At 44.6% G+C, this 27867-nt stretch overlaps 1 protein-coding gene across 3 annotated transcripts; it reads left to right on the top strand.

Moving 5' to 3' along the window:
- Window positions 1-27686, top strand: LOC137428000 (ras-related and estrogen-regulated growth inhibitor). 3 transcript variants are annotated; one of them, XM_068117891.2, is made up of 5 exons: window positions 70-294; window positions 5086-5142; window positions 11466-11539; window positions 17274-17428; window positions 24143-27686. In XM_068117891.2, exons 1-4 carry the CDS (start codon window positions 222-224, stop codon window positions 17400-17402), a joined length of 333 nt encoding a protein of 110 aa, XP_067973992.1. In that variant the 5' UTR covers window positions 70-221; the 3' UTR covers window positions 17403-17428; window positions 24143-27686. The 3 variants fall into 3 exon arrangements, with proteins under 3 accessions (XP_067973991.1, XP_067973992.1, XP_067973994.1); XM_068117890.2 differs by lacking the exon at window positions 17274-17428 and having other exon boundaries at window positions 1-294; XM_068117893.2 differs by lacking the exon at window positions 17274-17428 and having other exon boundaries at window positions 71-294; window positions 11466-11574.
- Window positions 27687-27867: the final 181 nt, after the last annotated feature.

Raw genomic sequence — 27867 nt, 5'->3', positions numbered from 1 at the left:
TCCCCGATTTCCTTCAGACTCCCCAGATATCTCCCTAAAATGGACCGGCTTGGCCTGAGGCCTTAATTCCCCCCTTCCCACCGCCCCTCCACCCCCACCCATTCCCAACTTTCTTTTCTCCCGCCGTTTGGGTGTTTTTTCTCGGTGCCACAAACTCATCCGTCTGTCTCTGGTCCGTCCCTTCCCGTCCTGGTACAGCAGCATTACCTGTGTCCTGCATCATGTCGGGGCTCGTTCCACGTCACGGTCGTCTGCGCGTCCTTGTCTTGGGCCAAAGCTGCGTGGGAAAAACAGGTTCGTCTGTCTGGGTGTGTTTTGCTGATGCGGACAGGAACGAGTTCCAAGATGGACACAGCTCGTAGAACGAGTTCCTTAAATAGATGTTATTGTTTTTGGAGAGACAGACAGAGATGGCTTTCTCGATTTCTGTGTGCACTCCATGTTTGTTTAGATCTCCTAGTATCCTCTTGTGGAACATCCCTTGTTATCCATGCCTCGTAAAATATTTTTGCCATAATGCTGTATCCCAAATGTGAGAATCAATCCCAATTTCACTCATTGGCGACCATATTGCCATGGAACATGGATTCTTGGCTCCAAGAGTGCGAGAAGATGAGCTCCACAGAATTCCCTTTAAGTTTTCCATGTCGTTCCAATGAACAGTAGATGTTTTTGGGAAAAAAACGACACTTTTGGCTTTAGGTGGAGAAAATATCCAATCATTTAATGGACCCATATTCCCTTGAGGATCAGGCTTTCCTGGGGACATGATCTGGTTATCCAGCATGAGAGGAATCGGATACATTCGAGTCCCAGAAGGCGCATTTGGCGACATTTGTACTCGAGTAACGAAGAGTTTCCTTGTGAATGTTTTGTGAGTACAGTACAGTACAGTGCATGACCTACAGCTAAAAATTGTCAGAACTCCAGTTTTCAAGATGGCTGCCCTTTCACCCTCTGGTTTTCAAGATGGCGGCCCTCTGGTTTTCAGGATGGCTGCCCTTTCACCCTCTGGTTTTCAAGATGGCGGCCCTTTCGCCCTCTGGTTTTCAAGATGGCTGCCCTTTCGCCCTCTGGTTTTCAGGATGGCTGCCCTTTCGCCCTCTGGTTTTCAAGATGGCGGCCCTTTCGCCCTCTGTTTGTATCTGGCTCTTCCATGAGCCTCGTCCCTTGCAAAAAATAGTGCACAGGAAGGGCTTGAGGCGCACATGTGTGTGGAAAGACAAACGTGATCCCATTTTGATCCACGTTACTTATTAAAACGTTTCTCACGGTTGAAGTTTTAGGTCAGAAGCCATAACTCTGGAATGTCGTCACGATCGACCGGTTTCTGCTCCCTCCACGTTCTTGTCTGTTTGCAAGTTCGAGCCACGCGGGCCTGCCAGGTACGTCATGCTGGAGTTTTCAACAGTCCTTGTTATTTACCTGATCTGTAATCTTCATGCGCTGTTGTGTTGTCTTTCCGATGAAGCACATTATTGGAAGGCTGTCGGTAAGTTCGGGGACGTTTCCAAGCTCGGCGGCGCACAAGATGCACTCCTTCCGGTGCTCTTCCCAACAAGTTCAGACACTTTGGGTTGTAATGTGAAGTGAAAAGCGGGTCAAGCAATTATTGGTTCACTTTGTCCGTCCATCTGTCTACAAAACGTCAGCTGATCGAGGGACAACTTCATTTCGATTGAATGTTGTATTTGGAACATGAATCGGACATACGTGTGCCTCGTCCCGATCACACATGCGCACAGAGAGGAGTGAGATGATTATTTTACTCTCCGTCAGTAAAACAAAATTGAAAATTATTCCAAACGGGAAACTTCCTGTTTTTAAGGACGTCATAAAGGACACAAATAACAGGCATGAAAAACTCATGTAGTGCTTTAAATAAGGCGGTGTAAAAGACGCTGCATCGACGGCGGTAAACTTCCAAAAGTTTTTTTTCTACAACGTTTATAATCTTTTATATATATATATATATTAAATTATATACTTGAACACTGAAGAACAAAAATCACTTTTTAAAACCTTAGTTTAGCAGGACATGGACTAAATATTACGGCATTGATCTGATCCCAACCAATCGCATTTGCCGCTCGAAGACTCCGCCCATGTCCTTTTTTCTCAAGACTGGACAAGGGGTTCGGTGTTCCGGGAACTCGCGAGTTACCTCCGCCACAGAAGGTGGGCGAGGTTATGGTTTCATCCCCGTCTGTCTGTGAGCAGGATATGTCAAAAGGTTGTGGACGGATTTGGACGAAACTTTGTGGACAGGTTGGGTGTCTGACGAGGACGAAATGATTCGATTTTGGTTCAGGTTCAGGTCCAGATCTGCACTATCGGTGGATACCAAACATAAACTGTTCAGCCTGGCGGAGGTGCGCGCTCAAGTTAACCGTGTCCATGTTTTCACATCCACAGATGACCTTTTGGAGGTTTTTCCACATCCATGAAGCAGCCATCCTTCCTGCCCGTTGCGTTTCTCTTACCCACACAGACAATACGTCTCGTGTCTCGCCCACCCTTCCTGTTCCAACTTGTGCCCCAAAAGGCTGTCCTGTTTTTTCCTGTTTGGTTTAGGTAAATAAACTCGTCCTTCCTTAAATAAGTGTGCGCCGTGTACGAGCACACACGTTTACTGGAGGATGAGTAAAGCTACCGAATTCCTAATGGCGATAAAATGAACGTCACAAGTTTTCTTGCGCCTCAGGTGTCTCATCAACACAAGTCCGTTATTGGTCCCAGTTTGTCTCGACGGAGTCTGCTTAACGATCAAAGTTGCTTTTTATAACAAGGTCCCTCTTTTGGGATTCTTGGAAAGCCTCCCGTGGTGGATTCAGTTTGGTGGAGTTGACCTTGAGGCCTGGACATCATCTGGCCTCTGTGGAATGTGGAGTAACTCGGCGGCATTTTTCTTTTCTTAAACGACTTTGGCTCATGTTCGGCCTGGGAAACGTCCATGGATCATGACGATAGATCTCCCAGGAGTGACCCAGAGATCCCCCACATCCAGGATGGTGTACCCCACCCTCACCAAGTCGGGGCCGAAAGGGAGAGAGACAGAGACAGACGGAGACAGCCTATCGATCTCCCAGGAGTGATCCACAGATCCCCCCACATCCAGGATGGTGTACCCCACCCTCACCAAGTCGGGGCCGAAAGGGAGAGAGACAGAGACAGACGGAGACAGCCTATCGATCTCCCAGGAGTGATCCACAGATCCCCCCACATCCAGGATGGTGTACCCCACCCTCACCAAGTCGGGGCCGAAAGGGAGAGAGACGGAGACAGCCTATCGATCTCCCAGGAGTGACCCAGAGATCCCCCACATCCAGGATGGTGTACCCCCACCCTCACCAAGTCAAGGCCGAAAGAGACAGACAGACAGACAGAGAGGGAGAGAGACACAGAGAAAGATAGAGGGAGGGAGAGACAGACAGACAGAGACAGAAAGAGAGAGAGACGGACAGAGAGAGAGATAGAGACAGACAGACAGACAGAAAGAGAGACAGAGAGAGGGAGACAGAGAAAGAGACAGACAGACAGACAAAAAGAGAGAGACAGACAGACAGAGAGACAGACAGAAAGAGAGACAGACAGACAGACAGACAGAGATAGACAGACAGGGAGACAGAGACAAACAGAGATATAGAGACAGACAGAGACCAGCGGGAAAGGTCCAATCCATGGGGACCAATCGGCTCTCTGACCGTGACCGCGCTAAGCTGATGAATCCGGGAAGATTGGGGAAGATTTGGCCCCCCAAACTTGCATTGGGGGGTACAACCACCATGAAGAGGCGTCCCCAATAGTTTTTTGCATCATTGTTGGGAGCGCGGCTGTACCTCTGATGCAGTGCCCCCTGATGGTTTGGGCAGGTATTTGTGATTTGTTCCTGGTGTCGGTGATAAGTCGCCTACTCTTCGCTAGAAGGACACCGCGGACACCGACCAATGAATGCTGGCTGGTAGGACGCCCATTTGACGTCCATCCGAGGGACAGCACACACATTGATGAATTACCCTGCCCGTTAGACACCGGGATCTAGCAGTTTATACCCGGGTCAGGATTCAAACCCAGGCTCACCAGCTTCGAGATGAGTGTGTGTACCTGTAAGCCTTCCTGCCAGCCGTACCTGAATCGAAGGGCATCAACATGAGCACGATGGAAAAACTTAAATAAACCAGGCTTAAGTCTTTTATCATTTTGTCACATGTCACACCTATCACCTCTCAGCACAAACAGGTTGGATTGAGGTGTGCAGGCTACCTTTACCTTCTGTTTGCACTAAAGCAGTGTCACCTTCTCAAAATGGTTTGTTTTTGTAAACTCAGGTTTACCATGAAGAGATTAATGATGAAACAGCATTTGTTCACTTTTAGTGGGATGACTGCATACCTGGCTGGCTGTTAGGCCCGACTAAACGAAAGGTATTTACACAGGTGACCTCAAGCATCGAGGAAAGGTATACAGAAGGCTGCTTGGAATGCATTTCTCACCACATGTTGTCTGTTCCATCTTTGTTTACCTCTTCATATCATTTGAAACGGAACATCGTCAACCTTGTTACTCCGCACACCTGAAGCGCAGAGCGGGTGAAGCCATTGGTTGGTCTGTCTGTCCGTCCGCCCACAAACGTCAGTTTATGATCAGGAACAACTTGATTTCAATGGAATGTTTTGATCGATTGCACATGCGCAGAGAAGACAGACATGATATTGTACGGTGTCTACCTGAATGGCAGTCCAAAAAAAAAGAGTAAATCATTCCCAACAGGAAACGGACTGTTTTTAAGGACGTTATAAATGGCACAAACAACAGTCACGAAAAACGAATGTGACGAGTTGGATCGGGTGATGTAACAGACACTTTTGTTTGAATTTAATTACGTGATTATATACTTGAACATTGTTGAACATAAATCACCTTATTTGCACTTTCAACACCTGAAAAAAGAAGAAGTGAAATGGATGGAAATCTGATAGATTTATTACTCAATCCAATTGTAATTTCTTCCCTACCTCTTCCCTACCTGCTTCCCTACCTCTTCCCTACCTCTTCCCTACCTGCTTCTTCCTCACCCCACGCAAGCCATGATTGTGAGGTTTCTTACTGGACGTTTCATCGGAGATTATGATCCAACCCTCGGTAAGTGTCACTCGTGTTTGTTAAGTGTCACTCGTGTTTGTTAAGTGTCACTCGTGTTCGGGGAATGTCACTCGTGTTCGGTGAGTGTCACTCGTGTTCGTTAAGTGTCACTCGTGTTCGGGGAATGTCACTCGTGTTCGTTAAGTATCTCGTGTTCGTTAAGTGTCACTCGTGTTTGTTAAGTGTCACTCGTGTTTGTTAAGTGTCACTCCTGTTCGGGGAATGTCACTCGTGTTCGGTGAGTGTCACTATTGTTCGGTGAATGTCACTTGTTTTCGTTGTGTCTCGTGTTCCTTAAGTGTCACTCGTGTTCGGGGAATGTCACTCGTGTTCGGTAAGTGTCACTCGTGTTCGGTGAGTGTCGCTCGTATTCGCTAAGTGTCACTCGTGTTTGTTAAGTGTCACTCGTGTTCGATAAGTGTCACTCGTGTTCGGTGAGTGTCGCTCGTATTCGCTAAGTGTCACTCGTGTTTGTTAAGTGTCACTCGTGTTCGATAAGTGTCACTATTGTTCGGTGAGTGTCGCTCGTATTCGCTAAGTGTCACTCGTGTTTGTTAAGTGTCACTCGTGTTTGTTAAGTGTCACTCGTGTTCGATAAGTGTCACTATTGTTCGGTGAATGTCACTTGTTTTCGTTGTGTCTCGTGTTCCTTAAGTGTCACTCGTGTTCGGTGAGTGTCGCTCGTATTCGCTAAGTGTCACTCGTGTTTGTTAAGTGTCACTCGTGTTTGTTAAGTGTCACTCGTGTTTGTTAAGTGTCACTCCTGTTCGGGGAATGTCACTCGTGTTCGGGGAATGTCACTCGTGTTCGTTAAGTGTCACTCGTGTTCGGTGAGTGTCACTCGTGTTCGGTAAGTGTCACTCGTGTTCGGTGAATGTCACTCGTGTTCGGTGAATGTCACTCGTGTTCGGTGAGTGTCACTCGTGTTCGGTGAGTGTCACTCGTGTTCGGTGAATGTCACTCGTGTTCGTTAAGTGTCACTCGTGTTCGGTAAGTGTCACTCGTGTTCGGTGAGTGTCACTCGTGTTCGGTGAGTGTCACTCGTCTTCGGTGAATGTCACTCGTGTTCGGTAAGTGTCACTCGTGTTCGGTGAGTGTCACTCGTGTTCGGGGAATGTCACTCGTGTTCGGTAAGTGTCACTCGTGTTCGGTGAATGTCACTCGTGTTCGGGGAATGTCACTCGTGTTCGGTGAGTGTCACTCGTGTTCGGTAAGTGTCACTCGTGTTTGTTAAGTGTCACTCGTGTTTGTTAAGTGTCACTCGTGTTCGGTAAGTGTCACTCGTGTTCGGTGAGTGTCACTCGTGTTCGGGGAATGTCACTCGTGTTCGGTGAGTGTCACTCGTGTTCGGTGAGTGTCACTCGTGTTCGGTGAGTGTCACTCGTGTTCGGGGAATGTCACTCGTGTTCGGTGAGTGTCACTCGTGTTCGGTAAGTGTCACTCGTGTTTGTTAAGTGTCACTCGTGTTTGTTAAGTGTCACTCCTGTTCGGGGAATGTCACTCGTGTTCGGTGAGTGTCACTCGTGTTCGGTGAGTGTCACTCGTGTTCGGTAAGTGTCACTCGTGTTCGGTGAATGTCACTCGTGTTCGATGAGTGTCACTCGTGTTCGGTGAATGTCACTCGTGTTCGGTGAGTGTCACTCGTGTTCGGTGAGTGTCACTCGTGTTCGGTGAGTGTCACTCGTGTTCGGTGAGTGTCACTCGTGTTCGGTGAGTGTCACTCGTGTTCGGTGAGTGTCACTCGTGTTCGGTGAGTGTCACTCGTGTTCGGTAAGTGTCACTCGTGTTCGTTGAATGTCACTCGTGTTCGGTGAGTGTCATTCGTGTTCGGTAAGTGTCACTCGTGTTCGGTGAGTGTCACTCGTGTTCGGTGAGTGTCACTCGTGTTCGGTGAGTGTCACTCGTGTTCGGTGAGTGTCACTCGTGTTCGGTGAGTGTCACTCGTGTTCGGTGAGTGTCACTCGTGTTCGGTGAGTGTCACTCGTGTTCGGTGAGTGTCACTCGTGTTCGGTGAGTGTCACTCGTGTTCGTTGAATGTCACTCGTGTTCGGTAAGTGTCACTCGTGTTCGGTGAATGTCACTCGTGTTCGGTGAGTGTCACTCGTGTTCGTTAAGTGTCACTCGTGTTCGTTAAGTGTCACTCGTTTTCGTTCAATGTCCCTCGTTTTCGTTAATTGTCACTCGTTTTCGTTAAGTGTCGCTCGTGTTCGGTGTGTGTCACTCGTGTTCGGTAAATCTCATACACGTAGTTGGTGAACCTGAAATGACAGGCAACATATGAGAACTTCGAACACGTGTGAGGATGGTTTGAACTTTTCAAATTCTTAATGTTATTTTACTTTGTTTTTGCTAATTGATGTTAACATACAATATTTTACCATTACATTTTTATTAAAGCAATTAAAATGTGTTTGATATGCAGTGTCCCTCATGCCAGATTCATGCTCATGCCTCATTAGATTCAGCCAGGATCACGGTCTCCACACCTGGACACATGTCGACTAGATAGAGCCAGGATCACGGTCTCCACACCTGGACACATGTCGACTAGATAGAGCCAGGATCATGATATCCACACCTGGACACATGTAGTGTAGATGTGATTAGCATCAGGAATTTTGGTTTTGAAATATCCATGGATCTTTGGCCCTGTGGTTCATATTAGTAAGGGAAACATATGAAAATCTGTTAACTAAATTGTTACCAAAAAATTTCTTCACCAATATGTTTGTAAAGGTGTGTAATAACATGTGTTAAAATGTTGAAGGTCAACTCCCGTGGGAAACCCAGAAAAAAAGCTGTTGAATTCGGGTACCGAAAAATTATTTTCGAGAATTTTTATTTTTGTTAATCGGCCCTTAAGTAACTTACGAGGGGTCAAATAAGGGTTTTTCATGATTCTGAGTTGATTGTTAACATTTATATTTCACCACAGACACTCCTTTGTGGAAAAATAATTTCTAAATATATCTCATTTTCTACTTTGCAGGACATGGAGTCTAGCAATATGGATGAAGACGTTACTCCACCTGTGCTCAATTGCTTCATCTGTGCACGCTCGGATACACCAGCTGAAAGGCTCATACAGGCAACTCCAAAGGGATACTCAACTTTATTGAAACAAGCAGAAACCGTCGAAAATGTTACTGTTGTGGAACGTATGAAGGAGGCTCAAAAGGAAGGAAAACTGAGGTACCACCAGAAGTGTAAAAATGATCTGTACAACAACTTTGTTGCAACCACCAAGAAGTCAGCTCAAGCATCAAAGGCAGAGAAAGAGTCATCAAAGTTGAAGAGAAGACGCACTACTTGTGAGTTCAGTTCATCAACTGGCTGCAGGTCTAGAAGATCACAGTCAGTTGACCTCCTGTATAAGGATGTATGCATTCTTTGCAACCAACCAGCCCAGCTCTACAAAAATAATCCAGCACAAGCTAGAAAGAAATACAGAGTGCCAGATAATTTGACTGCAGATACACTGAAGGCAAGCTTGCTGAAGACAGCACGGAGTCGCGTGGATGACTGGGGCACTGAAGTCACTGGACGCCTGGAAGGGATCAACGACTTGGTAGCAGAAGAAACACTGTACCATTTGCGATGCAAACTTATGTTTGCGAGAGGTGACAGTTTGTCCAAGACTGATGAGGAAGGAAAAAGGAAGAGAGGACAGAGGAGTATTGATGAGGAGCGAGAGGCAGTTTTTATTGAATTCTGCGAATGGTTAGACTCAGAATTAGAGCATGGGGTAATGAACATGGACCAAGTCCATGAAAAGCTGCAGGAGTTTGATCAGTCACCAGAGAAGAGCCTTTCTTATTCAAAGCATTGGCTAAAGATAAAACTTCTAGAGAAATACGAAGACACCTTGTATTTCACAACACAGGAAAGAAGGGCAGATGTACTCTGTCTCAAAGATGGCACCGACAATATTCTGCGAGCGCATCATGCTAATCTTGACCATGGAGATGAGAAGACTCAGATCATAAAGACGGCACTCAAGTTCATATCCAATGATATTGCCTCGATTGATTTAGGTCCAAAGTCATACCCCACCACACACAGTATGACTGACATCGATAGTCAGCTGACACTTGTTCCTGCAAGCCTTTAGATGTTCTTGAGACCGATTGTCAAGACAGACGAAAGAGTTGCCGTTTGGGGGCAGAATTTGATTAAGGCCTGTCGACCTCGGTCTGGAGTATTGCCACACCAAATGGGGCTTGCCATACAACTTGATCATAGATTTGGGTCAAAATGGATGCTCAACAAGTTCCACCGGCTGGGATACACTGAGTCTTACACGGAGACACAAAACTACAAATACTGCTTCCTTAATAGTAGGAGTGGAGATGATGTTCCAGATACTTCTGGCACTCTTGACACCATTGTGGAGGAAACCGATGAACAGATCAATGATGAGGTTGCGGTTGATGCTGCGCTTGAGGATCAATCAGTGATGACAGCCAAAGTGCCAGCCAGTGAAAGTGAATTGTCAAGTAATGATCAGGTGGTCTTTATGGAGGTTGGGGAAACAAACAATGCAGTCACTCAGTTTGTTGGAGACAATATAGATTTAAACATTGTCTCTATTCACGGAAACACTCCCTTTCACTCAATGGGTTGGATCGAAGTCACCTCTCCGGCACCACCTTTGCCAGATCCACAGACAACAGCAGCTTTCCCCCGGGTGAAGTTGAAGGCACTCGACAAAGCTAAGATCCTGAGAGGAACTGAAGTAAAGATTATTCCATTTACGAACAGGAAACAGATAGGAACGAACGCGATCATGTTTCTCCCCCTCGCTGAGCTTTCCTCCTCCCTGGCTCATGATCAGCCACTCCTCACTCCAGGTGACACACTCTGGGCAGCGGGGTGGGTGATCAAAGCCAACGATCCTGAGTTCCCACACTCCAACTGGAATGGCTGGATGAAGAGAATCCATGCTAATGATGCAAAGCAGAGCACACAGATCGAGTTCCTCCCAGTTATTGAAGGAGACCCTAATGACCTCAACACCATCTTCACCACTCTGAAAGAGTGCATACGGCGCGCTGGGGTCGCTATAGTGACCTTTGATCTTCCGATTTGGCTGAAGGCTGTGAATATAATAAAGCAGGCAAATCTACCCGTCATTCCAAGGTTGGGTGGTTTTCACCTGCTGAAGTCTTATCTTGGATCAATGGGTAACATCATGGAAGATTCTGGACTACTAGATGTGATCCAGTTGATCTATCCTGGAAGTACGACAGCCAACCACATCATGGATGGAGGATGTTTTGACAAGGCAATCCGTGTTCACCTCCTCATCGATGCAGCCATCTATCAACACATCATGAAACTTGCCTTCACTGAGGAGGAGCGTGGTGACATGAAGACCTTCATGGAGAAGGTGGCTGATGGGAAGATGGGAGCCAGACACTCAGACCCAGTAGTGCCAGTGTTTGAGCAAAGGTTTGAAGAAACCTTCAAACGACTCGCAAAAGGAGGAAGAACACCTGCACTCTGGGTGGAGTACCACCACATGGTAGATGTGATCAAGGTCTTTATCAGAACCGAGCGACTTGCAGACCACAATGGGCATCTGTCCTGCATTGTTACCAAGATGCTTCACATCTTTTCCGCTGCAGGCCATCATCAGTATCTCGTGCATCTCGTGCATCTCGGCCTGTGGAGTCTGTAATGGCATTACATGCAGAAACTGCAGTCATGATGTTGTTGAGTCTGAAGAAGACATAGACAATGACTGTTGAAACTTCTGACATTGTGAATGAGAAATAACTCTTGAGTATTATATATGTATGTGAAATAAAAGCTACTTTATGTGTAAATGTAAAAGTGAAAATATAAATGTTAACAATCAACTCAGAATCATGAAAAACCCTTATTTGACCCCTCATAAGTTACTTAAGGGCCGATTAAAAAAAAAAAAAAAATTCTCGAAAATAATTTTTCGGTACCCGAATTCAACAGCTTTTTTTCTGGGTTTCCCACGGGAGTTGAACTTCGACATTTTAACACATGTTATTACACACCTTTACAAACATATTGGTGAAGAAATTTTTTGGTAACAATTTAGTTAACAGATTTGTGAAATATCTCATAAAATGCCCTTACTATATGGGAGGTGGAAACCAATGGAAATTGCTGAACCTGTATCTTTGCTAAAACATCAACTCGTACCGAGTTCAAAGTTTAGAGCAAAGTCAGCCAATGCTAACAGTAATCTCATGAGGTGTTACCTACCAATTTGCATTGCTGCCTATCAGCCAGTACCTGAAACCAGGTATGATGACACAGGCAATAAGGATGATGTTGATTTGCAGAGACCGTGTACAAGCATTCCATAAAGATTGATGGCGACCTGGTGGATTTTGAAATCTTCGACACTGCCAAGGAGGTTCGTGCTCGATTCATTGGCTTTATTGCTCATTGGTACGTTGATTTAATATCCCCACCTCCTCCCCCAGCAAATGATGCTACCTGTAGCCATGTGCTACATCCAAAAGAAGAAGAAGAAGTGCTTTTCTTTGGCCTTTACCGTACTAGTAATTTTGATCTTGGGTGATTAACTCAGCCACAGGGTTTAAATGTGTAGTTTAACAGCTTTGATGGTTAACCAAGCCCCAGGATTAACTGAGCAGGTTACCTGAGCAGGTTATTAACTACTCGGCAGATTAACCGAGTAGTTTAACCAAGCTTTGAGTGTTAATTGAGCCGCAGGGTTACTAGAGCAGATTAACTGAGCTTTGAAGGTTAACCAATCCCCAGGATTAACTGAGCAGGTTAATTGAGCAGATTAACCGAGTAGTTTAACCAAGCTTTGAGTGTTAATTGAGCCGCAGGGTTACTCAAGCAGGTTAACTGAGCTTTGAAGGTTAACCAAGTCTCAGCGTTAACTGCGCCGATTAATCAAGCTTTGAGGGGTAACTGAGCAGGTTATATCTGAGCTTTGAAAGTTAACCAAGCCTCATGATTAAAGCAATTTGTGTGGTGTCCTTGGTGTCGGCCATTAATAAATAACTAGCCGAAACCCGTGGAACATCCATGGAAGGGAGGATGTGGTGTATGGATAGAGTGTACCATTATGGATGGCATAGGGGAGCGCTCATGGGATCTTCTTCTTCTTCCGTTAAGCTCCAATTTTTTCTCTTTAAGTTAAGTCCAATCAGTCCTCTCTGCTCGAAGTGCTCAGGCCATGCCTTCCCGCTCTCATACTTTTATTTCCGTTCGGTGTAGAAAGAGATTGACATATCGTTCGTCTGTTTTCAGCTCGTTATCTTTAAGCTTCCTTACGTCTCGCCACCTGCTACACCTCTCTGAGTTACGAGGATTTATGCAACGCACCCCGAGTATCGCAACGTCACTCCATTTAACTTTATTAAAATGACGATAAAGACGTGAAACCCATGGAACATCCACGGAAGGGAGAATGTGGTGTATGGATAGAGTGTACCATTATGGATGGCATAGGGGAGCGCTCATGGGATCTTCTTCTTCCGTTAAGCTCCAATTTTTTCTCTTTAAGTTAAGTCCAATCAGTCCTCTCTGCTCGAAGTGCTCAGGCCATGCCTTCCCGCTCTCATACTTTTATTGCCGTTCGGTGTAGAAAGGGATTGACATATCGTTCGTCTGTTTCAGCTCGTTATCTTTAAGCTTCCTTTCGTCTCGCCACCTGCTACATCTCTCTGAGTTACGAGGATTTATGCAACGCACCCCGAGTATCGCAACGTCACTCCATTTAACTTTATTAAAATGACGATAAAGACGTTTCCTTATATATCCTAATTTAAAATGTTCAAGGGAATAAAAAGACCATTTGGTTCACGCCACCCATGTTCACACCACTCGACTGTCCAATCAGCGGACGGCTCGCTTCGCCTTCGCCCAGCAGACGCCAATACGATGGCGTCGTAAGATGGAGTCGTATCGGCAGTTGATCGGATGCTTTTGGGCCCCAACGTCGGCTAATTCAGATTTTTCGAGTATGTCTGTACGTGATAAACAAAGAGCGCGGTTCGTAGATCGTAAATCCATTAGTGCCGTGGGCATCGGGTCACTGGGTGCGGCGTAAAAGGGATAACAAAGTCGAGTCCTTACGCTATTATTATATAGATGATTCGTTCTCCGTCCCAGTTGAGCTGACCTCTTCTTAGCCATTCTGGTGTTCCTTCTTTGTCTATCCCCAATCTGTCCAACTCTTTTTTTTATATCTTCTTGCTCTTTTGTCTTTCTCACAGTTGTCACTATATATCTGCTGGTATTTCATCTTCTATTTTACTTTTGTCTTTTTTTGCAATCGTTGGGGCTGTATTTGTTACTCTTTCGGTTTAGTGCATGACATCTTCTAATCGCACCCGTTTTTGTATGTTTTTTGCAAGGTGAGTGAGAGATACCTTTTCTGGTTTGTTGTGTTCATGCTTGTACACAAATTGTATTCGGTAGTCTGTTGATCTTTTCATGTACTCTGCTAATCCTACAGTCGTCGCTCTGTGCACTTGATGGAGTTCAATCAGGCTGCCACCACCTCCTTTCCTTGGCAGATACATTATTGGGATGCACTGATTTTTGTGGATAGTGAGGAGTTTCCTTGTTTTTATATTTAGTTTTTTGATATCCGCTTGTGGCCAGTTTACTCTTCCGCAGCTGTACTGGAACACTGTTACTGCGAGTTGGTTTATGGCTTTGATTTTGTTTCTTGAAGTGAGATGTTTTCAGGATCAGCCTCGTTCTATGCAGGTATTCTTTGGTAATTGTTTTGCACATTTTTTATGACATTTGGTGGCCCTCTTCAACTCAAAGGTATTTGTAAGCTGCTCCGTTGTCTCGCTCCTGTATTGGCGTATCTAGGTCAATTTTTATGTTTATTTTTGTTGGTCTACCTTGCACGAATGTGCACTTGGCACAATTATTTATTTGTTCTGCCAATTTTTTGTCGTTTGGTGCAAAGAGTTTTAAATCATCCATATACAGTAGATGCGCCAGCTTTTCTGTTTCTTTAGATGTTCTTTTGTTTGGGTGTATCCGTGTCCTCGCTCATTAATGAGGTTACTTCGTGGGTCCAGAGCCGGTGTGTGCTTCAGTTTAGAATAGGTACACCGTATCGCTGCATGTTGTAAGAGGCGACTAAATGGTTGGCATCAGGCAGGGCATCCGGCCATAAAAGCAACATTGCCCCAAAAAGGGAACCATGATGATTGTCATGGTGCCCACAAGGCTAACCCCCGCTCTAGCAGGGAAAATGGCCTTAAAAAGGGATTTAATTTTTTTTAGTGGGTCCAGGGCCAGGCAAAACAGGAGAGGGGAAAAGCCATCTCCTTGGAAGATCCCTGTCGTATTTTTACTCTTGGTATTTCAATCTTTCCTCCTGAGTGCTGCAGGATTAGTGTGGTATTCCATAGATCCATGACTTTCTCAATCAGCTTGATTATTTTGGGATTTACCTTGTACACTTGCATGGACTTTATCATCCATGAATGTGGGACACTTTTTATAGTCTATCCATGCCGTGGACAATTTGGTTCTTCTTGTTTTGCAATTTTCGAGCATGGCCTTGTTTAGTAATAGGTGGTCTATTGTTCCGTAACATCCTCTCCTGCCTCCCTTCTGTTCTGCCTCTAACCCTCTTTGTTATGTTAGGTGGTGGTACATTGTGTCTGTGATGATTCCTGTTAAAAGTTTGTATGTTGTTGGTAGATAGGTTATTGACTGGTATTTGTGGGGTATTTGGGTCTCTTCAGATTTTGGGATGAGGAAGGTGTTTACCTTCTGTGAACTATTCATCCATTTCCTGATCCCCTTGGATAAGTTCATTGAATGCTCGAGCATAGTGAACGGTGAGGGCATCAAATTGCTTTAACCAAACTTTTGAAGTTTGCCATCTTTGCAAGTTGTTGTTGTCTTACCTTTTCTGCATCAATTATTACTGGGGGCATTTCCTCAAGATGTTGCTTTTTCGGATCCATTCCGCCTCCTTATTGTTATTTTCGATCTTCATAAATTCCTTTCCAGAATCGTTTCAGTTCATCTTTTTCAGGAGGGAATGACACATTCTGCTTTTGTTTCCCTCGTTCACGGTAGAAGCCTTTTGGGTTGTTTACAAACATTTGGCCTTGTTTTCTCCTTATGTTAGCCTCATCATAGTTTTGTCCACTGCTCCTTTCATATTCCATCTCCAGGCGCTGCATGATGTCATCGCAGGGCACCAAAGGGGACGTGTGATGAATGGAAGTACTCGGTTTTCACTCTGGTTGTTTGTTTTTCTTGTTTGTTTGATTGTTTGTCCGGGCGATATCTCAGCCATCCTTTGAGCTAGGAAGCTGAAATTTCGGCACAATAGTGAGCAAGTCCTTTGGCAAAAACTATATTTTTTGTTTTTTGATTAATCAATTAATTGATTATTTATTTAATTATTATCAATTAATTAAGTACTTATTTATTTCCTTTCTCATCTGGGCAATATCTCAGGCACCCTTTGAGCGAGGAAGGTGATATTTGGACGTGACAATGACAAAGTGATGTGGCTTTTGAAGCCCGGCATGGTGTTGAGTTCGTGGGGACTCACTCCGATGGAGGAGGGGTCCAATTGTATGACCATGCATCCTGGCTCTTAGGGGTCAGGATGCATGTGTTTTGATTGACCATGTGCTTCAGCCTTTGGGTTGAGGTGCATGTGTATGCCAATGGGACAGTCTTGATAGACGGTGTGCCTTGGCCATGGGGTGAAGGTGCACGTCCAAGGCTGTTTAAATGTTTGATTTTTTACCTTTTTTATTATAAAAAGGCAGGCCTCATAAGGCCCATAATAAGGGCGCAATCTAGATCGACATCTCTGCCTTTGTCTATTTGTGACCATAGAGCTTTAATCTCAGTCTGCAAAGACTTGAGTACCACACGGATGCCTCCTAGTTTGGAGGTGATGTGTTGGTATAATTTATGCACATGACGTCAGCGTCATGTCATTAGGTTAGTGTGCTTCTTTAGTTATATTTAATGTTCCTGACTGCAAACCTCATAATTGTTGATGAGCAGGGCAGAGACAATGTGTCAGCGTGGCAGCTACACTTGTTGCTAACAGGTTGTGCAGCAATTTCTGGGGTGAGACTCAATCTGTGCCTTGCTTCCTAGTCAAGTTAGAGGGTTTAATCTGTGTGTGTGTGTGTGTGTATATATATATATATATATATATATATATATATATATATATATATATATATATATATATATATATATATATATATATATATATATCAATCTGTGTGTGTAATACACATATAATATATACACACACCTCTTGATGGGGGAAGACACCATGTGACGATCTTGATCTGCCAAGGTCTTTAGTAAGAGCAATAATGTCGACTAGATAGGGCCAGGCTTGCCATAAATTATAAAATTACTAGCGGGGTCACCCATGGGAATCCCACGGGCATGGATGTGTGTGACATTTCGACATATTGAGTTAGATGCTGCACCTGCACATTCAGTTATATAAAATGGTTACTGGCAATTGATCACATCCACAAATGATGTAATCCACACAATTTATGTACTTTACATGACGTTAATAGGAATACATGCCCGTGTAGATGGGAAATACAGTTTGTTTGAAATAAATCACAAATATCAGAAGAAAGTTTTTAAAATTTAGAACTATTCTCACTCAGAGTTAAACATCACCGTAATATTATGCGGTTGCTTCAACGTTTTCGGTGAATTATATGTCATCATTGTGAGATTTTTTTGGAATTTTTTTTTTTGAAATGAGATTTTTATATTTAAAAAAACGGCAAAAAAGCATCAGAACAGCTGTGAAACAGCATCAAAACAGCAGTGAAAAAGCATCAAAACACTATCAAAACAACAGTGGAAAGCGTCAAAACAGCAGTGAAAAAGCATCAAAACAGCAGTGAAAAAGCATCAAAACAGCAGTGAAAAAGCATCAGAACAGCAGTGAAAAAACAGCAGTGAAAAAGCATCAAAACAGCAGTGAAAAAGCATCAAAACAGCAGTAAAAAGCATCAAAACAGCAACAATGGTCCGGTGATTTTTCAATCACCGCAACTAAATGTGTCGGAGTAATTAACTATTTTCCTTCGTGCCCTCCTTTTGTTGCCTGAATGGTGTCACTGCAGGACCTCCGGGTAAACAACATTACGGGTGAAGATTCTACTGTGGCCATCAATTTTTCCCTGTTGGCCATTACTGACTACCTTTACCTTGACATCCTCAAATCGTTTAGCACGCGACAATGCAACATATAATTGGCCATGGCTGAAGACGGGTTCTGGTAAGTAAATCCCAACTTTGTGTAATGTTTGACCTTGACTCTTGTTTATTGAGAAAGAGAATGCCACACGAACTGGAAATTGATGGCGTTTGAGTATGAATGGTAGTGTTGTATCAGAAGGTGCAATACTAATCCTGGGTATAAATGTGCGTGTTCCTTTGTGACTGCCAGAAATTATTTCTCCATCTATTATGTTTGGCAACAATCTTTTAACAACCAATCTTGCACCATTGCACAGTCCCTGTTTCGGATCAAAGTTACAGAGTAACATGATGACAGCACCATCTTTGAGACGAAGTTTGTGCAATGGCATTCCAGAAGGAGTTAATTGATTTAGGAATTCCATAGGATAATTTAGTGCCTCTTCAGGGTCATCACAGACAATGGAATCAGCGCTGAAGTACGTCTTTTCTTCCCCAGGAAATGCATCCAGTATCTCATCGTTGATCACAAATGTGGATTCATTCTTTGGACACAACACGGCTCGTTGTGCCAGCGCATCATAGTTTGAATGGATTTCGTTCAAATTACCGAAAACAGCCTCTGCTAAAGAAATGTTGTCTTCTACACAGATACGATCAGGCAGTCGTATTAAATCTGAGTCAGGAATTGTTTCCACAGTCCCATTTCCAACCGACAGTAACCATTTTGAGAATTCTTCGTCATCATTAGCTCTCATGTTTGATGTTAAGTTCAGCTGTTTGAACTTTGGCCACAACTTGCTACGCTTGATGCATGTGGCGATGATTGCTGCAGGTGCAGCGCGAGGTACAACGGGCAAAACCTGCCTGAAGTCCCCACAGACCTTTCCACCAAAAGGAATGTTCGATCAACAGCCGCTAAAGCATATGCTGGAGCCATAGGTGCTTCATCCCAAATGAATAGGTTGGCCTTCCTTAGAGCATCTGCATCTTTACTCGTAGGTGATATGTTGCATGTGGAGTTTTCCAAAATGGGCACTGGCAATTTAAATCGATGGTGCGATGTACGGCCCCCTGCTAGCAATGTTGCTGCAATGCCCGAGTACGCCATTTGAAGAACCAAACGACACTGGCCTCGCAAGATGTGCAGAAGCGTATTATAGAGAAAGGTCTTGCCACTTCCGCTCGGTCCATCAACGAAAAACAACCGGTTGCCTGTGTACTGGTCCCTACAATGAACGGCCTGTAGGACCTCATCTACAATTTTGATTTGGTCATCATTTAGTAGTTGTCTGTTGTTTTCACCTTTTTCATGTTCATCTCCCGGCACATACTGATAATCATCGCTCGAAATATCTTCAACAGTGTCTGGAGGTACTGGTAACTGAAATGCTTCCAAGGTCTGTCCATGTCTCAGGAGGAAGGACTGTATTTCTCGCAATGCCATGAAAATACTCTGTTCCAAGATATGGCCGCTGTGCACAAAATCTTCGCAAAGGTCGTTTTTATATTTTTCCCACAGTGCCGACGTGTCTGTTGGTGTGCAGAATATGCATAGGGTTGCAAAAAGAGGTCTCAATTGTTGTGGCATGGCAAAGATAACTCCATCAGCTAAGGACCTGTCCCATTCTGTATCATCTTCTGTTAAATGTAATTTCCTGGCTGCATCCTTGTATGTTTCACAAACTGCTCCATCTACGGTTCTGAGATCTTCAAATGATGTTTTACCAGGGCAGTGCAGCAGGAGTACACGAAGATGAAAGCGCTCAATGTCCATAGGGCTTGCCGAAACCATGCGTCCGATAACCTTGTTGCCGCCCCGGCGTCGAAGTTTCCATGTCTTTCGTCCATCTTCAAATACGTAATATTTTGGAATGTCATGGTACAGATAACTTCGTGCCTCAGGGTCTCTCTGGTTTAACTGAAACCAAGCTGTAAGTGTTGTACCCCTATGTCGTACAACGGCTTCTTCCTCGTTACCATCCCTGAACACAACAGTCTGCAATTCAGGTAAGTGTACCGCAAGTCTGGTGATGGAATGGGACTGTTTGTGCATTTCAAATTCCATCAATCTCCATGCTGCCTCTGGGGCACTGACATATCTGCAGTCCAAATAGGTCTTTATTTCGTCCACCTCCACTCTCCCGCGCTCTCGAATTTCGATGCTGGCACAGTCATGTCCCTTGTACACATGTTTAAATAAGTACTTTATACTCTTTATGCTTGCGCAAACCTCAATGTTTATGTGTGCTCTGTACTTCTTCAGTAAATAAGCATTGAATGGGACCACATATTGGCAATCAACATCGGTTCCATGAACGGTTATGGTGGGTCCATTTGGGGGACGCTTGTAAAGGGCATAGCCATCTATGCTCGCAAGTGTCTCTGCAGCATACGCTTTTGGAAAGCCTTTACTGCACACTCCATCTTTCACACAAATCGAATGGCGATTTAAAGTGCCACACGGACCATGTATCATGTGAGACTTCACCAAGGAATGGATCTCTGGTGACTCATTTGAATTAGGAATTTGTGCGGAAACAATTCTGTCAATGTCTTCAGCGGTACAAATTTTATCTTCTTGGCACAGCATGAGTAATATGTGGGCATGCGGTAGGCCACGCTTCTGATACTCGACGATGTAGAGAAATGCACGTACTTTGCCCAACACGTGCTTCTTCGTTATATCGTCGATTAACTCTTTTAATTTCAGATGAAACACGCGTGCCACTAAATCTGGTCTGCCTTCAGCTCGTTGGTGTTGTCCGATGTTTTCTTGTATCTCTGTCCATTTTGGATTACACGTGAACGTGATGAAAAGATCTGGTTTTCCGAATTTGCGAGCAATGGCCATAGCATCTTGGTAGTTCTGCTGCATAGCTCTTGGACTCCCTGCAAAACTCGACGGCAAAATGACGATACGACCGACAGGACGTTGGTTATCAGCAGCAACGTTCTGGACGTGGTCCAGTAGTCCTCTGTATTCCATGGCTCTAAGGGTTTCCTGATTTTGTTTGAAGTATTGCAGTCGATTTGCTTCTGCCTTGCAATATCCGTCGACAACATACTGCTGGAACAATTTCCCCGAAGAATGGATAGTGCTGAATTCATTTCGAATAGCCAGTCGGTAGGCATAGAATTCACGATGAGTTACCTTGTTTCGAACCGCAGTCTGTCGCTGGTGAGGCATGTTTATCATCCATCCAGGCTCGCCATGTGGAAAGAGAATGGGATATGTCATGGGATCAATGTGAGAGGAAAGTGGAGAGAGATTGTGTAAGCCCTGGTCATGCAAATGAACCTGGAAATCCCTGTTTGCAGGTGGTTCACCATCTTGTCCACTAACGAAGACAGCAGCAATTTCATCAGCAGTTGGTATGTTGTAACGTCTTTGGTCGTCTGCACACAGTCGACGAAAATGCATTTCCAAGGTAGAAGGGAGGCGATCTTCAAGGACAGCTTTCCTGATTTCTTCCTGTTCACGCTCGAACATAGTCTTGTAACATGTGACATAAGGATTAATGTCAGATAGTATGTTGTGCAGTTCTGCCATCAATTCTTGCAAACATCTGTGATTCTCAGGTCGATTCATACGTTCCTTTGTAGCTTGAGCTGTATCCAAAATAAATAATTGTGCAAATTGTGCTTGTTCATGTACATGTGATGGATGTAATGGACCACAGCGATGGTAAATTTGACCGTGGATTTTGAAACAGTACGGTCCATTTCCTGGAGGAGATGAGATCTGAGCACCCATTGATGCAAAAGCTAATGCCGAATTGTAATTCCGGATATTGTCTCGGAAGTTGCGACATTTTCCATCGTCATCCTGATAAAGTTGTTGCAGTCGAGCAGGTACGGCAAATAGTGGAGGCAATTTAACTTTTCCCTTGGAACAACACAGTGTAAATCCATCCCCTTGTCCTGTTGATTCATTTGTGAAATGGTGTGCAGAACAGTACACACATGGTGACGTCATTGGACCGCAATTATGCTCTTGAACAATATTATCGGATACTTCGGCCGGATTCATTATGGCTGCGGTTGTATATGTTTGCTGAGCACTCCAACGTCTTTGTTGCTCAGCATGCCGTGCGAGTCTGTGTTGGCGTTCATCGACGGTCTCGTTCTCGCACCTCATCGTTGTTGCAGCAGCATCCTGTGCGAGTCTGTGTTCACGTTCGTCGAGGGTCTCGTTCTCCCTCCTCATCGTTGTTGCAGCAGCATCCTGTGCGAGTCTGTGTTCACGTTCGTCGAGGGTCTCGTTCTCCCTCCTCATCGTTGTTGCAGCAGCATCCTGTGCGAGTCTGTATTCACATTTGTCGAGGGTCTCGTTCTCCCTCCTCATCGTTGTTGCAGCAGCATCCTGTGCGAGTCTGTGTTCACGTTCCTCGACTGTCTCGTTCTCTCTCCTCATCGTTGTTGCAGCAGCATCCTGTGCGAGTCTGTGTTCACGTTCCTCGACCGTCTCGTTCTCCCTCCTCATCGTTGTTGCAGCAGCATCCTGTGCGAGTCTGTGTTCACGTTCCTCGACCGTCTCGTTCTCCCTCCTCATCGTTGTTGCAGCAGCATCCTGTGCGAGTCTGTGTTCATGTTCCTCGACTGTCTCGTTCTCCCTCCTCATCGTTGTTGCAGCAGCATCCTGTGCGAGTCTGTGTTCACGTTCCTCGACTGCCTCATTCTCCCTCCTCATTGTTGTTGCAGCAGCATCCTGTGCGAGTCTGTGTTCACGTTCCTCGACTGTCTCGTTCTCCCTCCTCATCGTTGTTGCAGCAGCATCCTGTGCGAGTCTGTGTTCACGTTCCTCGACCGTCTCGTTCTCCCTCCTCATCGTTGTTGCAGCAGCATCCTGTGCGAGTCTGTGTTCACGTTCCTCGACTGCCTCATTCTCCCTCCTCATCGTTGTTGCAGCAGCATCCTGTGCGAGTCTGTGTTCATGTTCCTCGACTGTCTCGTTCTCCCTCCTCATCGTTGTTGCAGCAGCATCCTGTGCGAGTCTGTGTTCACGTTCCTCGACTGCCTCATTCTCCCTCCTCATTGTTGTTGCAGCAGCATCCTGTGCGAGTCTGTGTTCACATTCCTCGACTGTCTCGTTCTCCCTCCTCATCGTTGTTGCAGCAGCATCCTGTGCGAGTCTGTGTTCACGTTCCTCAACTGTCTCGTTCTCCTGTCTCATTCGTTTTCTTGCTGCAACCTGTTCAAGTCTGCATTGACGTTCGTCGACGGACTCGTTCTCCCGTCTCATTCGTTTTCTTGCTGCATCCTGTTCAAGTCTGCATTGACGTTCGACGACGGACTCGTTCGCCCTTCTCATTCGTTTTCTTGCTGCATCCTGTTCAAGTCTGCGTTCTTCATCGACTGTGTCATTCATTTTGGAAATAGAAGTTTCCACGCAACGCATGAATTGTCACGAGTCAAGAGGAAGTGTCTCGAAAGTGTATCAAGAGGAAGTGTATCATCAAATGACAGATAAATTACATTGTGAAAATTAAACATTTCAAATAAACCTATTTAATGTGTATGCGCAAATAACTAATAAATAAAAAAACGAAGAAATATCTCTCGGTAATTTTCTGAACCATATTTTACTTCCGGCTAATAATGTTGAATGAAATAAAAACGAAGAAATATATGTCGTTTTGTGACGACTGTCATCAAAAGTAAACGGTGAATTCACTCGGTTTATTCGGTTCGGCTCGGTTCACTCGGTTTAAAGAAAAAGCGATAATGTCGAAATGTTGCCGTCTGTGTCATGTTGGGTGGTGTATGATACTTGTTGGCTGTTGGGCGGTGATATGGTGTATTTTTAAAAATATATCTCTGCGTTTTCCCGCGTTGCTGACACCGAGTCTAAAACCATCGATAAAAATGAAATCAGATGGTGAGTTAGATTGGAGATAAAGGCGTGAGAGAGACTCAATGGCCTTGAAGTTACAGGCGTTTGAGAATTCATTTCGTTCTATAAACGGCAACTTTCATCGGATTTTCTTCCCGTTTTTTTTCAACCGAGTCTAAAACTATGTTAGCGACTGTGAAAAATGAAATGATATATCGAATTTTTAATATGTATCGACGCATTGCCGTCGGTGTCATGTTGGGCGGTGTATGATACACCATGACGCGATTTTTAAAAATATATCTCTGCATTTTCCCGCGTGTGTGGAATGTTCTCAATTATTGCTGACACCGAGTCTAAAACCATCGATAAAAATGAAATCAGAGGGTGAGTTAGATTGGAGATAAAGGCGTGAGAGAGACTCAATGGCCTTGAAGTTACAGGCGTTTGAGAATTCATTTCGTTCTATAAACGGCAACTTTCATCGGATTTTCTTCCCGTTTTTTTTCAACCGAGTCTAAAACTATGTTAGCGACTGTGAAAAATGAAATGATATATCGAATTTGATTTGAAATAAAACTGGGAGAGAGAGCAAGACACCATGGGCCTACAAAACAGGCCTCAAAGCTATGCGAGTTAATAAAATGGTGGATATTTGTTTATAATTATATGAAGCCTCTCCCAGAATGGGTGGAGCTATGGGTGGAGCTACTCTGCAAACCGAGTAAGCCACACCCCGGACAGACGCCCAACAGACAGACAGACAGACAGAATCATCTACGGCTCTTATAATATAGATTACCATCAATTATTATAAATTTTTCTTGTGGCTACATTTAAAGCACTGGGAAACCAGACTTTAATTAAACGAGGCTCCAGAGATATTATAAAGCTGGCTCAGCTGCAGTCACCATGACAGGTCTCCACCTTTAACTTCACGTCACCTTTCTTCCACAGGATCCTTCTCTGTTGGATTCCAACATCTGTTGGGCTGAAGCCTTTATTGTCGCTTTTGCTGTCACCAACCGGCCAAGTTTTCTGGAAGCCATGAAGTTAATCCATTATCTCCGTCCTCAGCAACATTCCCCCTCAACCTTGACCTCCACCTTCCAGTCTTCATCGTTTTCACTTTCAACCTCACAGTCTTCCCCAGCAATTATATCTCTTCCAGTCACTTCATCTACCCTTTTATCACATTCCTGCCCATCTCCGTCCTCCATGCTTTGCCCACCTTTTACTTCCTCAGCTCTAACGTCTCTGTCTGCTCTCCAACCACCTCCTTCCTTGTTCTCTTGTGATTCTCCACATTCGATCTCCCCTTCTGCACTTGTTTCTCCTACTGCATCTATCCACTCTCCTCTCCGGCCACTGTTGTTGGTCGGAACTAAAAAGGATGCACATGAGACCCGGGTTATCTGCAAGTCTGAAGCAGAAGAACTAGCAGTATCTGCTGAGTGCAGTTACACGGAAATATCTTCACGAGATGACCCTGCCTCAGCAGCAAAAGAGATTTTCATTTTTCTTTGGAGAGAGTGTCAGCAGGCAGGGAATTTGGGAGATTCCAGTGGGTGCGAATGGCAGGGAACTTTAGAGAGCATGGGTGCAGACTCGGGGGGCAGCGATCGAAGGGAAAATAAGGAAAAGGTTTTGGAAAGCGGCCTACAAGGGGCTCAAGGGAAAGAGATGGTTCGAGGAGATGGAGATGTAAAGGGAGAAAAACAGAATGGAAAAGCAGACATTCGTAAAAGTGGAAAGGGAGAAGGAAAGGAAAGTGGTGCTTCGGGTTTGCGAGTCGTTCGGACCTGTCTGAGGGATTGGTTGGAAATTGGGAAATTCCACAAGAGGCATCACAGGCATTGTGATGAATGAGGACAGAGCAGGAGGTTGTGCGAGTTAAGGGTGTGAGAAGCTTTTTTTAAAATTATATAAAATCGAGGCTCATGAAAGAGCAAGGTGACATAGGGTAGAAGGCTCTGCTAGTCGGGGAAGTGGAATGATGCATTAACGTACGGATGAACGAATGAACAGTATGAGAAATAAAAGAGAGGAGAAGGAAGGAGACGTAGCAACGTGCGAGTGGAAGGGGGAGCATTGGCAGAGGGTTAGTGAGGAGAAAATATCAGCGTTAGGGATGCATGGAGGATGATCTGAGGTGTTAGTGTATTTAAAGCCCTGGAGGGTGGTGGGATCGAAAAAACTTGGCAATGAGGTTCTACACGTGGGACAAAAGAGAAACAAGGTAGTGGAAGTGAGCAGTAAGTCTGGATTTTTGGAGTTTCACAAGGTTAGGGTTAGTGGAAGATTGTGTGTGACCTGGAGGGACTGGGAAGGGGTGGATTGATGGAAGTGAAGAGGGAGCAAGACCATGGAGAGACAGTTTAAAAAAGAAAAAGAGAAGCCTCAATCCTGTATATGATGACTGATGAGAGAGCAGTCGGCACTCCACTTCTGCTGCCAGGAATGTTGAGAATTTTGGATTTGCCGGGATCCCCGAGAGATGTGGGGGGAAATGGTGCTCTACTGCGCTACAAATGCAGGCCTTGTGGACCGAGAAGTTTGCGAATGAAGGACTTGGCACTACAGAGTATGCCAAGGCCTCAACTGACCATGGAGGCCTACTTTGATACACTGTCTGCGCAGGTCAGCGCTGATGGTGAGGTCGAGAAGTTTAGAGAGATTGAACCTTAAATCGTCACATGTAAAAATAGGTAGGTGATTTCATTGGAAAGTATCTGCTTAGCGACCTATTTCTGGGACGTGGAATTGTACAGCATCCTGCGGAGTCATCTGTGAAGAGGAAAAGAGGATTTTACAGAACATTGGAGGCTTTATTAACCTACAAGAAGGATAGGACAGGATACAAGATGCTGTGTTGTTGGTACTCCAACCTCTCCTGGGAGAAGACATGAACAACATATTAAAGGCATGAGTGGAGGAAATGGAAGAAGGTGGTCCTTGATGTCACCAGCAGAAAGCTTTGCAAGCATAGCGGAGGCAAACTGTGTCAGGTGCTAATATACAGTGCCCCCCATAAGTATTGGAACATTTTGTTTTTTTTGTATACAAGGTTGAGGTTCGTGTAAGAGCTAACATTAATCACAAAAAACCGGACACACAAAACATACAATAAAGGGAGCGGGAGACAAGATGGGGAGAGAGGGAAGCACAACAGTAGAGAACAGAGACAACGGAAGATCTGTGGGAGGGAGAGGGCTTGGGGGGAGGGGGAAGGGGGAAGGGGGGTGGGAAAGGTAAAAAACACATGGACACTGTTAGGACTTCCAGGAAAGAAGTCGGTATTTCAAAAAATGGATCTGGGGTTTATTAACAGGGGTAGAAAAGATCAAGGTTTTGGATGGGGGAAGATAAGAGATGGTGGTGAACAGCTGTTTTAAAGACCTGGAGGGAGGAGTGGGATTGAAGAGAGTGAGGGAGTTTGTTCCAGAGGCGGGAGAAAAGAGGAATGAAGGAGTGAAGGTGAGCAGAGAGTCTTGATTTTGGCAGTTTAACCGCAGATCTTGTGCGACCTGTAGGAATATTTGGGGGACAGAGCCCAGAGAGAGCTGGGGGGGGCAAGGCCAGAGAGGAGTCAGTAGAAGCCGGAAAGACCACCAACCTGCCTGCGGTGAGTGAGTGAAAGGCCCTCGGAGTTAGCTTCATCGCGGGAGATTCCAATGATTCTGAAAGCTTTGGTTTCAACAGCGTGAAGACGAGCTAGGTGTGAGGCAGGAGCACCGGCCCAGAGGGGAGAGCAGTACTCCATTGAGCTGAGGATGAAAGCCTTGTATGTGGTGAGGAGCCCCGGTGTTCCCGTGTCCAAAGTTGAGTGATCTCGACCAAATCCAAACTGATGAGCAGAGCTGGGGCTGTTTGAGAATGGAGGAAACACTTGATGTCAGCTTTGGTAAGAATACATTTCAAATAATTTTTCACGTACCTGTCACGTTTCATTGTTCACCCTTTGTCTGGCAGGTTATCCGATTGTCTGGAAAATATTTGAATGAAAGCTAAAGGAAATCAAACGTTATAATCCAATTGTTATTCTGCTTTTCCTTTGTATATCACATTACCATTGAACTGCTAATTAGAGGAGACTTTTGCAGAGCTGAATTAACTTTATTTGTGAAATGTTAACAATGTAGATTATTTTAATAAAGATTTATTGATCAGATGATATTGATACGAGCTCGGTATTTTATGAATGATCTGGTCTGACAATTGTGTTGATGAATGACACGGAACGTGCTAAATGTTGACGAACGTCACAAACATGATGATGTCATTCTCGTGGTGATGAAACTTCTATGTTTGTGATGTTGTTTTGAAAAAGCTATTTTTTGAAATACTCGAATGCAATAACAAATATGTGATAATATAATGAACGTGAGGCAGTATTACGGATGTGAAGGTATAATGGTGATAGCACTGTATTGTACTTTTACAATAACTGAAAGTACGAGACTTTTACAATTTTATTCCAATAAAAAATGTGGAATCAACAGTTGTGACGTCATCGTGTTTTTTCTTTTTTTTAATGTTAATTTTCTGTGAGATATTATTTGATTTACTGTGCAGAGGGGAATAATGCTAAAATACAGGGTGTTTCAAAAGTTTGGAATCACAGGGATGTTTATTTTACAATGTTATCTTACTATAATTCACCAAATGTCCGTCCGTCCATC

Source organism: Myxine glutinosa, chromosome 5 (assembly GCF_964187855.1).
Source record: "Myxine glutinosa chromosome 5, kmMyxGlut1.1, whole genome shotgun sequence".
Taxonomy (NCBI): Eukaryota; Metazoa; Chordata; class Myxini; order Myxiniformes; family Myxinidae; genus Myxine; species Myxine glutinosa.
Note: the sequence above shows the minus strand (reverse complement) of the source record. Positions and strands in the feature narration are given on the sequence as shown.

Coding starts and splice junctions, on each gene's coding strand:
- LOC137428000 (XM_068117890.2), top strand. CDS start 222: ATGTCGGGGCTCGTTCCACGTCACGGTCGTCTGCGCGTCCTTGTCTTG. Junction 295..5,085: donor AAGCTGCGTGGGAAAAACAG/GTTCGTCTGTCT, acceptor ACCCCACGCAAG/CCATGATTGTGAGGTTTCTT. Junction 11,540..24,142: donor TCTTCGACACTGCCAAGGAG/GTTCGTGCTCGA, acceptor TTTCTTCCACAG/GATCCTTCTCTGTTGGATTC.